At 35.4% G+C, this 16281-nt stretch overlaps 1 protein-coding gene across 1 annotated transcript in view; it reads left to right on the plus strand.

Moving 5' to 3' along the window:
• The window catches only part of ARHGAP28 (Rho GTPase activating protein 28), a 30559-nt gene that overhangs the window by 12861 nt on the left and 1417 nt on the right, over positions 1–16281 (plus strand). Inside the window, exons 8-12 of the mRNA XM_070942371.1 lie at positions 3257–3419; positions 9222–9304; positions 10047–10244; positions 11353–11496; positions 14812–14936. Of these exons, the coding sequence (XP_070798472.1) occupies positions 3257–3419; positions 9222–9304; positions 10047–10244; positions 11353–11496; positions 14812–14936 (713 nt within the window). The remainder of the gene's footprint in view (positions 1–3256; positions 3420–9221; positions 9305–10046; positions 10245–11352; positions 11497–14811; positions 14937–16281) is intronic.

Below are 16281 nucleotides of genomic sequence, written 5' to 3' on the forward strand. Positions count from 1 at the left end.
TCCCTTTTCTCTTTCCTTCTGCCTTTCCCAGAGTTAGAATTTTTTCCAGAGAACTAGGTATTTAACCTTTTTGCCATCGCATGCCAGGAGGTGGGGGGCGGGGGAGGTTTGTGCGTGCATGTGCCCACACCCATAATTCTATGCACCCCACCTCACACATGCACACATGATTCCCTCTTCCCCCCTGCTCTTGTCACACAACGGTCCGGAAGGCCCATTTTTCTTTCTCACCTGGCTCCAGATCCTCTCTATGTGCCTGGGGAGGGTGAAAACAGCCTTCCCCACCCCCTCAGAGGCCCTCCGGAGGCATGAAACGGCCCGTTTCCCAACTTCCGGTTGGACAGGAAGTGATTTTTTTGCTGTCCCCAGCCTGCAGAGCCTCTAGGAGTCTCTGGAGGCTGGGAATAGCAAAAAACATCATTTCCTGTCCAACCGGAAGTTGGGAAATGGGCCATTTCGGGCCTCCAGAGGGCTTCCGAGAGGGTGGGAAAGGCTGTTTTCGCCCTCCCCAGATGCATAGAGAGGATCTGGAGCCAGGTGAGAAAGAAAAATGGGCCTTCCCACCCACCCCCACCCCCCAGGCCCTCTGGAGGCAGGAAACAGCCTGTTTCCCTACTTCTGATGGGCCCAAAAGGCCCAAAAATCAGCTGGTTGGCACACATGCACCTCAGACCTGAGCTGGCATGCCCACTAATATGGCTACACATGCCACAGGTTCACCATCACAGGTGTAAGTTATCCGAAGGATGACAACTTGAGCTTGTTCATTTGTACCTCTAGTGAGAATTCTGGTTTTAAATTTTTCATTTGATTTTTTTTTTCTTGACTGGTCATATTATTTTCAGGAATTTTTCCCAATATCAAAGTTCCAATGTCAATAATCTTCCTATCCTACTTCTTCAAATTCCAATTTTTACTTCCATAGATTGTCACAGACAATACCATGATATTATGATCTTTGTAGGTATAGACACATTGTAGCATTTCAATATCTTTTACAAAGTGAATTGGGTCTGATAATTTTGTTAAATCATTACAGTATTTGCTGCTATATTTGCTGCTATAGTGTTATTAACCATGACAGTTATCATCTGCTTGCTTTAGCTCATTGTTTAAAACTGGGAAAAATACTTAAGATTATGTATGTATGTTTGCATCTTTGACCTAGATCTGGTGTACTGTTTTGCTGCATAATGCATTATCCCACCCATCAAGCTTTCCTGAAGATGGGTGATATCATCTCTTTTAAATATTAAATAAACATGCTGAAGTGATGCAGCAAAAGAGTAGATGTGAAGGAGAGAAAGAGAGAGGCAAAAACAGAGGCAGAAAAAGACTAGACAGAACAGTTCTTCCACCTAAACAAAATCTCCTCAGAAGATATCTTACCAAGACCTTCTGTTTGGAGGCCTCTGTCAGCCTTGCCAATTATATTCAATTTATGCAAGAGAACAAATGTATAATTCAAAGAACACAAAATTCCATTACTATGGGAGAGATTATTCAAAATAAATTATAAGATGATGCTACTTGTAAGGAAGTCGTCTTCTCTATCTTTTTCTTTTAGAAGTATCCATAAAACCCAAGAGTAAATAGCCCTATTACATTACCATAGTTTCAGATACATAATTCTAGCTTATCAGTTCTTTGGTGCATGTATCAGATTTCCTACTGATAAAGAGCTAATTTTGCTGATGTTCCTCAGTTCCAGTTTTGAGTCAATAAATATTGTTGTAGCTATGCTAATCTGCTTCTTGCCTACTGAAGCTCACTACACAATAGCTGATATTACCAGTAAGAAGCCATGTGGTGTTATGCTAGGAGAAGGAAGACCAAGTTCAAATTCACCTCCAGCCATGGAAACTCAATGGGTGACTTTCTCGCAGGGCTATTGTGAAGCGAAACAGATGAGGTGAATGCTATGCATTCTGCATTGAAGAGAGGCTGGATACAGCTCTGAGAAATCTGACTACAACTAAAAAATAAATCCATTAGAAACACCTTTCCATATTAATCTGAAGTATCTTGTATCTTTAGCTTGGATTTTTTTTTCAACTGGTCATTTCCTAAACATTCAATGCTTTATCTGTTCCAATTATTATATATTGCAGCAAGAACAATACTATCAGCATTAGATTTCATACAGTTTATAAACTGCCTTATTTGTTTTCTTTATTTGTCTTCTGAGCCACCGTGATATGTTTTTACTAGGTCAGACTTCCCTGTATTAGAAGAAAAGCCAAAAATCCCTAGGAAAAATGAAAATGTAATGCTTTTAATTTCAGTTATTGAATCATTTAATGTTAGCCAAAAAGTGGAAACAGAAAAAGGACATTTTTAAAGCTGATCCAGATTTAACCATTCAAAGCCATTGTTTATTATGTTGACATTCCCATTTGAAAACATTCCCATTTCTTAAAGAAAATACATGTGGTTCTGATTTAAAATTATTCTTTGAATGTAACAGCTGAATAAAGTCTCAAAGAATCTTCTGTGTTCTTTAATTTCTACTTGTATCTATAAAAGGTTGGTGCCAGCTGGGCCATGTTTCAGTGCAGGCAAGAAATGTGCAAAGCTATCTAGATATTGTGTGGGGTTACAAACTTAAGAAGATAAATAATCTATTTTAGAGTGATATGTAAACCATTAGTTCAAATATCTTTATTATCTTTTATATTACTTGCTTCATGAACATTACCAGAACAACAAGAATTTGTCATGGGAGTTATCCACCAAAATGCAGACATAGAGCAGATTTTATTTTTGCCTGTGCTATATCATCTTCTCCTTTGTCAGTGGGATTTCTCTGCTTAACTTAAAATTTCTTGTGATAGCTACTTCAGAATTAGAAAATACTGTGAGAAAAAAGACTATTTCATTATTCTACTGCACTGCTCAATGCTAAATTGCAAAGTCTTGAGTCTATGTATAATCAAAGTACAGCTTAGTCTAATTGAATTGAGTATTATTTGTATTATTACATATGTTTGATATTGATATTCAAACTATATAAAATGGTTTAAAAGTGTTATACTTAATCCAGGAGCAAACTATATATACTTTATAAATTATATGATAAATAATAAATTAATAAAATGTATTAATTTTATATTAAGTAATTATATTAATTTAATAATAACTTCATTGATAAATACTGTATTCTGTCTAATCGAGTTGTTTCAAAACAATAAAATATAATACAATTTCTTTTATCAGTGGTCATGTTTAACATTAGTCACATTTGCTTATCCTGTAGAGTCTTCGCCAAGAAATTGAAACAAAATTTGATGAAGATACTTTTGACTGGGATCAAGTACGCAACAATGATGCCGCAGGACTGCTGAAGATGTTTGTACGAGAACTACCAAGTCCTCTGTTCCCTGTGGAATATTTGCCTGCTTTTATCACATTAGTAGAAAGTAAGTAGGGAGGACTCAGTGTTTCACAGACGAATTGTTTTTATTAAAAAAATTAAGCACTGTAGTATATTTTTTAATTTCAGCAAATTCATCTACCTCACTCCATGTCAGCTGTAACTCCACATCAATACACATAACTCCTATTGCTTTTCCCAGGGGACATGTGCATTTCTGATTTACTTCTATTAAATCTGTGAGATTGCTTCCTCCAGCTCAGGTACCTAGTCTGGATAGTTGGATAGAATATGCCATGCGTGCCATATAATAGAGAGAAAAATGAAGAGAGAAAAGTGAAAAGTGAAATTTTTGGCTGTATCAATAGGTACCATCTCTCAGGTCTAGATGGTACTCTTTCAAAATACAGACCATGTTCATAATATTTATAACTTGAAAAATGTATAAGCAGTTTATTAATAGAAAGAACTTAGTCTCCATGACAAATCTACAGTATTGTAAAATATATCATTTAAGTTATGTACATCTCATTATTCCACAGTCATGTGCAAAGGACATTCTTTCTTATCATGATAAGCCAAAAGTAAACAAACCACAAAATGACTTGCCTCAGTGTATAACCAAGGCATAATTTGAGCTGGACTTGCAGTTTAGTGGCCCAATGCTGCTAGACCTAGGCAACGTGACAATAGTGATAGAATGATGTAAAGCAATGCTCTTCACTTGTCAAAACACAAAAGTGAAAGAACTCATCTCACTGGGGTGTTTTATGTCATTCCAACACCACCTACAGTTTCTAGACCTGCACATGAGTAGAAGTCTCTGACAGCATTTTCCAATACCCCATAGAAAGCACTGGAAGAAGCCATTGGAGCAACATGAAGAGAAATAATGTGCCCATTTATTTTTTAGAAGCAAGAGAGCAAAGAATACCTTTCAAATGTAAAATACCTCAACTTCAATAGGATAATATTAGTACACAAGAATGCACCCTGTTATCAATATTTTGTTTTCTATCCTGTTCAGTAAAAATAGATCATTTTATTTCCAGTTCACATTGTATAATTTCAGTGATTGCCAGTGCTATTGTAAGTTATATGGCATTCCAAGGGCTAATGATGGGCAGAGCTGAAATGATACATTTCACCTTGATAATACCATAGCTAAGCAAATGGGAGAAGCCATACTGAACTGCTGTATTTCAATCAATGTGAATTATTTTGTAATGAAAAACTAATTGTTTCCATTCATATTTTTAGATAATTGGGGTATAATTTTATGGAATTCTATGTGGTTTTCTTTTCCCCTTTTTGTTTTAATAAAATATAATTTTATTTTAATTACAATTACAATTTAATTTGTATGGAATGAAGAAAGAAAAATTGTGTAATGCTAACTAAAGTCAATGAATTTTGCCCAAGCAAAAATTAAATTATATTTTGATCTTCATTTTGTTTGAAATACTACTTTGCGTTTATATCAGGCTCTATCACGCTGAGAATATTTCAAGCTTGAAATAGCCACATTTTCAGCTCAAAATCCCTGTTTCATAATAAAAGCAGAGCAGCTTTAGCCTTAAAACACTTCTGGTATAGTGGGAACAACTCCTTTTTAACTCTGAAGAATGTTTTAAGCTCAAATTATTTTTAATTAAAATAATTAAATGAAATTGTACTTTTAAAACATGCACAGTATAGCACTAATAGGTGGTTTTTAGGGAGGATTATAGATCTGATTATATAAAGTCCAGCTTTGTTGAAAGATATTTCTGTGAATTTTTAAAGGATTTTTACTGATCATCTAAAAACAGTTAATTTTTCATAACTCCAGTTCATCTTTTCAGACAGAAATGTTATGCTATTTCATATAATGTCTGTGGCATTATCCCCTTTAATAAAAAACACATTTTTTGGACTGTTGAAAGAGGATCTTCTGGGAGACAGTTCCATGTTGTTTATTATTGTAATGTCTTGTCCCTTAGCTACTTTTTATACTTTCATCCATGCAGGATATAGAATCCCTGCCAAAGGCAAAACTGCCAGTGATATCAGTGATATAATTGGTTGAGTCAGGATAGTCTGTATCACAGGATTTAAATAAACTGCTGGGAATTGATGCCAACCAATCCCCTTATACCCCCTTTACTTTGGGTTAGAAAGACAATGTTGTTTCTATGCCATTTACAAATCCTTGGCTAATATGGTTCAGTACTTTCATATAAACTGATGGCGAGTGATAAATTATCCTAGGACTGTAAAAACGTGAAGGAATTTTTCAAACTGATGACGTTTTGATTAAATCAGCCCATTGAGACATCTCCAATGAAGGGACATGGATCCTGCTTCCAGCTAGTATATTGAATTAGGAGAGTTCAAAGTCCTTCATAGGCTTTGAAGTGCTTCAGAACTAATTGGCTTCGCAATTATTGTTATCTCTGCCTCCTAAGGCAGGCCCTGCAGGTACCTCAAAGTGATTTAGAGTAAAGCATATGATGAAGTAACTTATGATACATGGCATAGCAAGAAAGTTATACCATGGGTGTCACAACAATTAAGTGGTCTCAAAAAATACTTCTTAAACAGTGTTTTAACTATGGTTTCTCAAGGATTTATCATTAAGTAGAATTCAAATTGAATTTGACAGGTTAAATAAATGGGCTGTAAATAACACAATGGATTTTAATAGAGACAGATACAAAGGTATTTCCTTAGGAAATAGAAATCAAATGTATTGACAATGAATGAAAGACGTCTTGCTTTAGATTCATTCAATGGGCAAGAAGTAGATTTAACAGAGACAGCTTTTTGTGGTTCTGTCTGGATTTTAGCAGAGAGAATTTTACAATGCTTCAGTTAAGATTTTTCAACCAACTGCAAAACTATGTTCAGGTTGGATTGTCATTTCCCTATAGAAAAGATGGTTTTCTCATCAGTGAAAAGTAAATTGAGGTTTTTATGTATTCTCCAAAATAGTTTCCAGATTGTAGTGGTGTTTTACATGAGTACTTTGTGCCTAATCTAATTTTGGGATCTTGGAAATAGCTCTGCAGGCATTAGTCATGGTCTTTTTTCTTAAGAGGCTATAAGGAGAGCATACATCTACCACTCTTCAGTGTAAGGCGCCTCAGGATTCATTTAAAAGCTTATTGTTGTTATTGCTTTTAATAGGGTTACTGTTATTTAGAATAGACTCTTTCATAGCCACTTAAACTGGCCTTGCTTCAAAATGAAGAGAATAAGGGGTGGGGATGGGGTGGGTGGGGAACGGCTCTCACCCTGGTCACCACTTTTTTATCATCCTACCATCGGAAAGGAGATATAGAAATATAGCCAGATGCACAAACAGGCTGAAGAACAGTTTTTATCCGTGGACTGTCAGATTCCTGAATGAGAAATAACATCATAACTACGCAGTATGATGGACTGCAGGGCCAATGTGTAACTTGTTCACACTGGTGTAATAGGACTGGGTGTTTTGTTAATATGATTTATTGGGTTAGGGATTTTCTGTCTACACTGTGAGTTGTATTGTGTTGGGGTGTGTGCACTGAGTGAGCTCAACCAATCTCATTGTACATATGTTGTGCACTGACAATAAAGATTTGAAATTGAAATTGAAATAGGTGGAACTGGTATATATGATAGAATTATTAGAAAATTACGGGCCGGGCCGCTATACATTTAATCAACCCAATCACTAATTAAATTACAATAATTGAGAAAATGCAACCCTACTGCATATTCCAAAGCCTTCAGTAACAATAGCAATAGTTTAGTGTCAGGGCTTTATTTTCCATGGTCAGTAACTGAATTAGGTAACCAGTTTTGTTTTACATCTTATTCAAGAATAAATTCTAGGAAGCATAGCTAATGAATAGAACTGCTTGAAGGTATTTAGTAATATCTGGGGTATTACAGGTTGCTGACTCTGTAATTTCAGGTTTTTTAAAAAAAATTAGAAAGAGGAAAAGTGTCACTTTATTATGGGATTAATTTCTAGACTCTTTTCTTATCCTTGCACCTTTTGCATGTGCAGGCAAGATTTAAATCTGCTCTAAGACATGGCAGAGCCACTCTGCTTTTAGAAAGCTAAAGTATTGAAATGAACTATTTTCAGCTATCAAGACAGAGATGTATTATGTTATACAGAGGACTTGTCCTTTGAACTAAAAATTATGGTTTTTCAGACATCAAAGAACTGATTGGCAAGCGATAATGAAAAATGGCCTGTTTGTGACCCAGATAATATCAGCTATGCAGAGAATGAATCCCGAAAGACAAGGCTTCCTTGTGAAGGATATAGTATTTTAATAGCCCAAGCAGATGTTTTCCATATTATATAATGCGCACTTGAGACTGACTAAATAAATAAATGAAAAAAAAAATACCCAAACTGCATAGAAATTAAGAAGTAAATCCATACTCAATTTCAGGTGTGAAAAAACCTCCTAATCTTGAATATGAATCTGTAGAATGTGAGGAACTACAAAATAATATTTTCTTAATCATTGCTTTATCAAATGTTTTTGTTGTGGGTTGTGACTTTTTTATTATCACTACAATAATCCAAAGGTTAGTGAAAACATCAAGAAAATGATATACAAATTAGACCATTCTGGAAGAAGGATTAACAATATCAAAAAAAATATATACCAATGCAATCTTGTTGATTTTTTTTTTTTTTTGGTTCCAGAAGAATGTCCCAATCTGAATAGACTATTCATCTGATGTCATCAAAACAATCTTGTCTGTTTTTCTTTATTTATTTTCCTCCCAGGCAAGAATGGCAAAATAATTAAGACTTGTGCCAGCATGTGGACAGGCTAGAGCTATTAACACATTCAATTCTAACATTGTTAATAATAGAACAGAGTTTAGCTAAGACTAAAAATAGTGCTCTTAGTGGGGCATTAGAAAGCATGCAGCGTATTGCCAATTTTTAAAGGGAGATTACACAGTAGATCCAACAAATTGTAAGAGCTGTAGGCTTCCTGCAGGAAGCCAGAAGGCAAACTTGGAATGTAGAATGGGTCTAATGCCCATAGAAAATAATCATCCTACATATACAGTACTTTTCAATTGGCACAATATCTGAAAAAGTAAACTAATGAGAATGCTCCATACTTTTTCTAACCACCAAGGTTACTCTCTGCTTTTTTCCCCCAACTATCTTCACCATTTTATTTTCTAAGAAAATTTTACACATGCCCTTAGGGCATTCCTGGGATTTATTTGATAAGTTATTGATATCCAATACTTCACTTTGCGCTGTCAAAATTTTCACTTAATTGATTACAAAATATATTTAACATAATATGAACCTAAAATTTTTAAAGTTAAATTGATTAGGGAATTAACATCAAAAAAGAAACACAAGAATTATCAGATACCACTTCAAATGTCAGGTCTAATGACTTTAGAACTCAGGAATAGCACAAATCTGACATAGATTGTTCAGGCTCTATTTCAGACATTTGGGAATTTATCAGTAAATTATGAATTAATAGAATCTCTACATGCCTGAATAGAATTAAACTCATTCAATGAGGATAATTTTAGTAACAGCTTTTCAGCTAAGAAAATGAAAAGCTATATATCATTGCCATTGTACATCTCTGCCACAGCTTAAAACCAGTGTTTCCCTTTCTGTCCTATTCCTTAAAGCTACTGAGGAAGGAATAGTGAATGAAGTTTACTTCTTGTTTGATTTATGTTCCTATTTGACAAGTATCTTTAATCCTTACCTATGACATTCATTGAAAGCCATAGCTTCATATGTCATGCTAGATTCCTACCAGGTAGCCCACTTCAGTTGTTTTACAGACTTTTTCTGATCTTTCATTCTTAGAAATCTCCAAAATCAAACTGCAGCTTCAAGCTTTGCATTTGCTGATCATGCTTCTTCCCGATGCTAGTCGCGATGCAGCCAAGGTAGGCATTTGTTCAATAGGGCTTGACATTAACCTATATTTGATCATGTTCCCGTGATCCAATAATAAATGCAATAAATAAAATTCCCCCAAGCCTTCAACAAACCTGCCACTTTCTTGTCCTTAGGCAATTTCCTCAGCCTGGAACCTCCCAGCTTCCACAACTCCCAGCTCATTTCTACATAAAGCTCTTTTTGAAGTGAAAAGACTAGCAGAGTTGTATCTATGATTTATGGAGCTCCAAACCTTTTCTCTGAATTCTCAGGAAAAATGCTTTATAAATGTACTTAATGAGGCTGAGTGAAACTTCAGTTTTTCAAATCAAATGGACTTATTAAATTGAATGACAATCATATAGGATATTGGGTGATTCACACTTGGTTACTTGGTAGGTAATCCTTGGTACTGGCATATATACACCAAATGGAATAATTTGTACAACAAACGTGCAATTTGTACAATTGTAATTATAACTTCGATCGCCTTATGAGATGAGTCCACACATTGATAGATTAAGGACAATCTGTCGTATAATTTCTTCAATTTGATTTTAAATTGGCAGAATTAAAATATTTCAAATACATAGTGTTATACTATTATATAAGCTTTAGTTGTTTTTTGGGAAATATAGTCCAGCGTTATTTAAATCCATGGAAATAATTTTTTTTTTTTTTTTTTTACAAAATGCAATCAACAGCAGTGTTTATCAATAAATATCAGTGATTTTATTGATTTTTATTTAGGCCCTTCTACAGTTTTTGAAGAAGGTAGTTGCTAATGAAAATAAAAATAAAATGACTTTATGGAATGTCTCCATGATTGTTGCCCCAAACCTCTTCATCTACAAAGGCAAACATGCCAATCAAGAAGAGATGCTAGCAGCGGCCACCACTGCTCATGTTGTAAGGCTTTTGATTAAATACCAAGATATCCTATGGATGGTAAGCAATGATTTCAGTTTTACTGTTAAATAGTATTGCCATTTTTCTTGCAGAGATCTTCCCTTTGTCTGGGTCTTAAAATATCTAGAAATTATACCCATGTAAAGCTAGCTCAGTGACTAAGACACTGAGCTTGTTGATCAGAAGGTCAGCGGTTCAGTGGTTCAAATCCCTAATGCCGCGTAATGGGGTGAGTTACTTGTCCCAGCTTCTGCCAACTGTTACTTGTCCCAGGTTCTGCCAACCTAGCAGTTCGAAAGCACGTAAAAAATGCAAGTGGAAAAATAAGGACCACCTTTGGTGGGAAGGTAACAGTGTTCTGTGGCCTTTACTGTTTAGTCATGCCGGTCACATGACCATGGAGATATCTTCAGACAACGCTGGCTCTTCGGCTTTGAAACAGAGATGAGCACTGTCCCCTAGAGTCAGAAACAACTAGCACATATGTGCGAGAGGAACCTTTACCTTTACCTTTAAAGGTAGCTGCCTTGCAAGATAAAGCTGATATTTATGTTTAAATTAAGTGCTTATTCAGCAGCAATAAAGTCATGCCTTCCCAAGCACTAGTAGTAAGCTTTTTCCATGTATTTAGAAGTTACAAGAATCTATAAGGAGTGCTGATTAAATAATACCACATTTATAATTCACCGATTCCTGTATTGTTGTTTTCATACTTTTCGGTCCATGACAGTATTTGTGAATGGTGTAGACGCAAATAAAATCTGATTTGTGTAGCCATGAAAAGAGCAGGCACCAAGATAAGAAACCATATATGTTTTCATCCTATGAAAGTACTTGTAAAATGGTGGTTCTGGAGCTATAGAATTATTTTTTTACCTCCTTCACTTGTGTCCGATTCTTGGAGACTTCCTGGACAACTCCTTGCAGTTTTCTTAACAAGATTTTTCAGAAGTGTCTCCTTTCTAGAGCTGTAAGAAAGCGACTGGTCCTATTGCTATTTGTTCATTCATTCATTCATTCATTCATTCATTCATTCATTCATTCATTTGCTGCCCATCTTAACCTTACTTTTTACCTTTATTATTCTGATGAAACTCAGAAAACTATTTGTCATGTAAACTTATCTTCCTTTTATTTTTATATGTAGGTCCCAACATTTCTAATTACTCAAGTGAGAAAGATGAACGAGGCAGCAATGAACAATATGAAAAAGCAGCTCATGTTTGACAAGGGTGTAAGAAAACTATTGAGAAGGAAAACTATGGACCGGGAGAGACCAGAAAAAACAGAGGTTGTTATTTTATTAAGAAAATAAATTTTCTTAAACAAATCAGCATAGATTCCAAATAATGTGCAATAAAATAAATGAAATAATATAATGGGATCCAGAGGAGATTAACTAGTCTTTGTAGAATGAATCTAAGTGCTATGGGTTACAATTGCCTAGGTGCCAAAGTTTTATATTTGCACATACAGTTATTTATTTAGAAGTGCTAATTCTATCTATATTAGTTTTACTTAAAGAATAAAACTTAACTAAAGACAGAGCAGTTAATCCAGTGGTTGCCTTTTAAGGGGTAGGCTTTTTAGAATAGAATAGAATAGAATAGAATAGAATAGAATAGAATAGAATAGAATAGAATAGAATAGAACAGAACAGAACAGAACAGAACAGAACAGAACAGAACAGAACAGAACAGAACAGAACAGAACAGAACAGAACAGAACAGAACAGAATAGAATAGAATAGAATAGAATAGAATAGAATAGAATAGAATAGAACAGAATAGAATAGAATTTTTTATTGGCCAAGTGTGATTGGACACAAAGGAATTTGTCTTGGTGCATACGCTCTCAGTGTACAAAAAAGAAAAGATACGTTTGTCAAGAATCATAAGGTTCAACACTTAATGATAATCATAGGGTACAAATAAGTAATCAGGAAACAATATCAATATAAATCGTAAAGATGCAAGCAACAAAGTTACAGTCATACAGTCATAAGTGGAAGAAGATGGGTTGTGGGAACGATGAGAAGATTAGTGTAGATTTAGTAAATAGTTTGACAGTGTTGAGGGAATTATTTGTTTAGCAGAGTGATGGCGTTCGGGAAAAAACTGTTCTTGTGTCTAGTTGTTCAGGTGTGCAGTGCTCTATAGCGTCATTTTGAGGGTAGGAGTTGAAACAGTTTATGTCTAGGATGTGAGGGGTCTGTAAATATTTTCCTTTTTTCTTTTTTTAAGCAATGCCTCTGTACTTAAGAATTTCATTTGTTATTGGAGTTTATTTTTCAGGAGGCAGGTACAGTATTCTGCTATAAGTGAAATAGCTATTTGCCATGCACTATTTAGGCAGCTCCAGTGGATGGATTCTCCTTGTTTATGAATGAAGATTTCATAGATGATAAGTCTAGAATTTATGACCAAATTTACAGCAAGGCTTTAAATCTGGTGTGCCAATTGACAGAAAATATTTCTATCCATAATAAGAGATGAAACTGATAGTGCTTGGATCAGTCAGCTAAATGTTTGTGAATTTAGCATAAATGTTAGTTTTCAGAACTTTTAAATTATGCATGCCCAGAAAGAGGAAATAAACTGTTAAATAGTTGTTCTTTTCTTTCAGTGGCACTAATTGTTTTAAGGACTGGAAGCAAGTATTACAAATTAAATTATTTTAATCTGATACTTTTCAAAAAAAGAATTGGCCATCTGTAGGCACCTAGTGTAAGGCCAGTCAAATTGTGTTTGCAACTACCTTTTCAACCAGCAATTTACTTTAGTATTAACTGCAATAATAAAATTACTGTCTTTTTATGCCATCAAATTACAATTGAAATTCTCATTAAGTGGATAATTTATTTTATATGCCATTACATTATGTGAGTAGAGTAATAATACTTTGGAGGACAGGAGACTTCCTATCTTATTCAGGAATACTGTTCACAGTGAATCTGTGCTGTGCTGTTTACATATGGTTTTAGCACACTGTGTAAATGGTCAATAAACAGTACCATTTGGTCAATATACAATTGGAAAAGATCCAGCAATTTCTAAAGTTAGTTGTTAACCTGTGATCACTAGTCTCTTACATTCAGATGAGCAAGAGCAACAGTCTCAAAGTTATATATATAATGACAAAGATAGTTGGTCAAAGATAGTTCAAGCACATGCACAATTATTGAGATCCCAAATTAAAATGTGTACATATATAGCATAGTCTTGGACATCTTGTATGTAAAGCTGTTGCATTTCAAAGAATCTCCCTAAACTCTGAATGATACCCTTATAGTTATATAAACCAATTGTCCCTTGCATTTATTATAATTTACTGTGTTGTTATGCCCTTGCTTCAGTATCAGAGCTTGCAATAACACTGTAATATAATACCTATAGTACAAATCCTAAAATTTTCTTGATTAGGTCTCTTGATTTTGCCTACAGTTGCAAACACAAAAGGATTATTCAAAATCCCACTTGCAAGCAAAAAGTACACTTGCTATAGTCCTCCTAGGCAAAATGGGACAACTCAGTCCGGCCAGCTGGGGATGGCCTCCTCACCACTGCCAAGTCTCCTCTGCAAACTCACTGCTGCCAGATCATTGCAAGACAACTCAACATGGGCAAATCACTGTGGAGAAAATACTCTGGGTATATAGGTTTCCACCCTCCCTTACTGCTGCCACAGCCGTGCATTCTGTCCATCCACTCACTCACTTGCCTGCCTCATTTGCACTCCTCTGTCTCTCCATCTGGGTGCCAGAAGCAAGTTGTCACCGCAGTGAATTGCCCATGTTGAGTTGTCCTGCAATGACCTGGTGGCAATGAGTTGGCAGAGGGGAATTGGCCATGGCGATGGGGCCATCCCCATCTGGCCATGCTGAGTTCTCTTAGATCCCCCTCCTAGGTTTACATTCACTTGGACTACTTTCCTTGATTTAGACTTCTCTTGAATCCTTTCTTTAGCTTGGTTTCAGAATCCTTTCACCTTCCTTTTTTATGTGACACTACAGAAATACAGCCAGTGGGATGGGGTGGGGGAGTTTTACAGACTGATACATAATTATTTGACAAAGTTGATTTCAGGTTAGGGTTTATTGAGAGTGCATTTTTAAACACTTTTTGTGACTTTTTTTTTTTTGAAAAAAACCTATGCTTTAATTTAAATCTCAACCATTCTTGTAGGTAATCTTTGAACGGTAAGAAATTTAGCAATAGTGGCAGAGATTCAGAGGCAGAGAAGAGATTTTTTCACCCACTTGTGTCCTCTGCATCTCAAAAAAAAAATTTCATGTATGTTTTCAAGATGTACAGTAGCTGTCCCTGTAAAACCCTGGAAGTGTGAAAATGCTGTGTGAAAATGCTCTGAAGTGAAAATGCTCTGCCTTTGCTGTTTTGCCTCTTCCTTTGCAGCCTTTTTCTCAGAGTTGGTCTTTTCTGAAAGTATCCAGACCAGGATTGGCTTTGTACAGGAGAGAAAGTTGCCATAAGGAAAAGGAGGCATGAAAATGCAATTCAGTATAGCATAGTGATTTACAATCATACTATAATATATATTAAATACCGCAGTGGTTTTGCTAAATTATTGTTTGTTCCTTTTTTTGTAGTCTGATATACCTGAAGGTGTGATAAGAGTCCATGCTCCACTGCATTCAAAAGTTTCTATGGCAATTCAACCAAATAATCAAACAAAAGCCAAAGATATTGTGGCACGATTCTATTGTGAAAACAGGCAAGTAAAAGCAGAACAATGGGCGAATAGCCCAGATTCAAGGTTCGTTGTTCAAGTAGCCTTTACCTTGTTGAAGAAGTAAAGAAAGCTTGAGCTTGTATTTGACTCTAGTTAATATGCGAGGTTAAGATGGGTCATTATTAATGGAAAGCATCCGTGTGATTGCTCTGCCAGAGCATTAATCTACTGTTCATTCACTTGTTCAAGTCATAATTTCCAAGTTTACTAACTTTAGGAACTGAGCTCTGAGCCAAGAAACAAAAGGGAAACAAAAAATGAATTGCTCTAATATCAGCTGAAGCCAAGTGTTACACAAATGAGACCCATTCACCAGTGTTTTCCCCCCCCACAAATTGCTCATATTAAAATGAATGAATCTAAAAATTACAACAAGCTGGTTTTAATTATAGTTTCTCTGGCTCAGCTAAGAAAACTAGCTCTGAACAGCATTTCCTCTCAACAGGCAGAGTAATTAAGAGAAAACCCATGGTTCTTAAAATGCCACTTGCAAAGTCCCATTAGGTGTTCACAGACAAGACAGCAGGTAGACAATTTTCATATAGCTTCTTTTTATGGCTTTACAACTTCACTTTTTTTTCCCCATTGTCCATTGCTTCCCACTTTTAATGACAGCTGGATAAGTTTACAAGTTCTAAAGCTAGCATAATTTCCCTCCATTCAAACATATATTACCAGGGATTTGGGTCCATAAATCACTGCGCCCACTAGTGTTCCAATGGCAGAAGAGTGCTGAAAGTTGAGCCTTTTTTTGATACAAAATCTATGGTATCTCCTCTACCAGTGTAGAAAGACTTCCAGTATGTCCTACAGTTTTTTGTAATTTGTAATTAAAGAGAAAGGTGCATATTTTCAATATGTGTGCCAAACAATTGCATTTATTTACTGAGAATCTAATTTAATGTAGGGAATCTTGAAGAAAAATGTACAGCTAGAATTTGCATAATGTTACATTCACTCCACCAGAAATGCTTGACAGAAATTATCACAGAATTTCATTCTAATTGTAAAATGTAGCTATCCAGAATCATGATGGAGTTGGGAGGTCTGTAAATCAGATTATGAAATAAATAGAATGAAGCTAGGTACAGTATACTGTTGATTCTACACAGAAGACTTAAAATTAAATTTGTAGCAGCAATTCCATTTTATATAAAAGCACTACAATTGCAAAATAGTTAATTTGATTAAATGGTTCTGTACAAAAATAATAGATGTAAATCAGGGGTGATATCCAGCAGGTTCTGACAGGTTCTGGAGAGCCGGTAGTGGAAATTTTGAGCAGTTTGGACAACCAGAAGCGGAAATTTTGAGTAGTTTGGAAAAC

Source organism: Pituophis catenifer, unplaced genomic scaffold (genome assembly GCF_029215685.1).
Source record: "Pituophis catenifer annectens isolate HBS135680 unplaced genomic scaffold, rPitCat1.0.hap2 SCAF_3, whole genome shotgun sequence".
NCBI lineage: Eukaryota > Metazoa > Chordata > Lepidosauria > Squamata > Colubridae > Pituophis > Pituophis catenifer.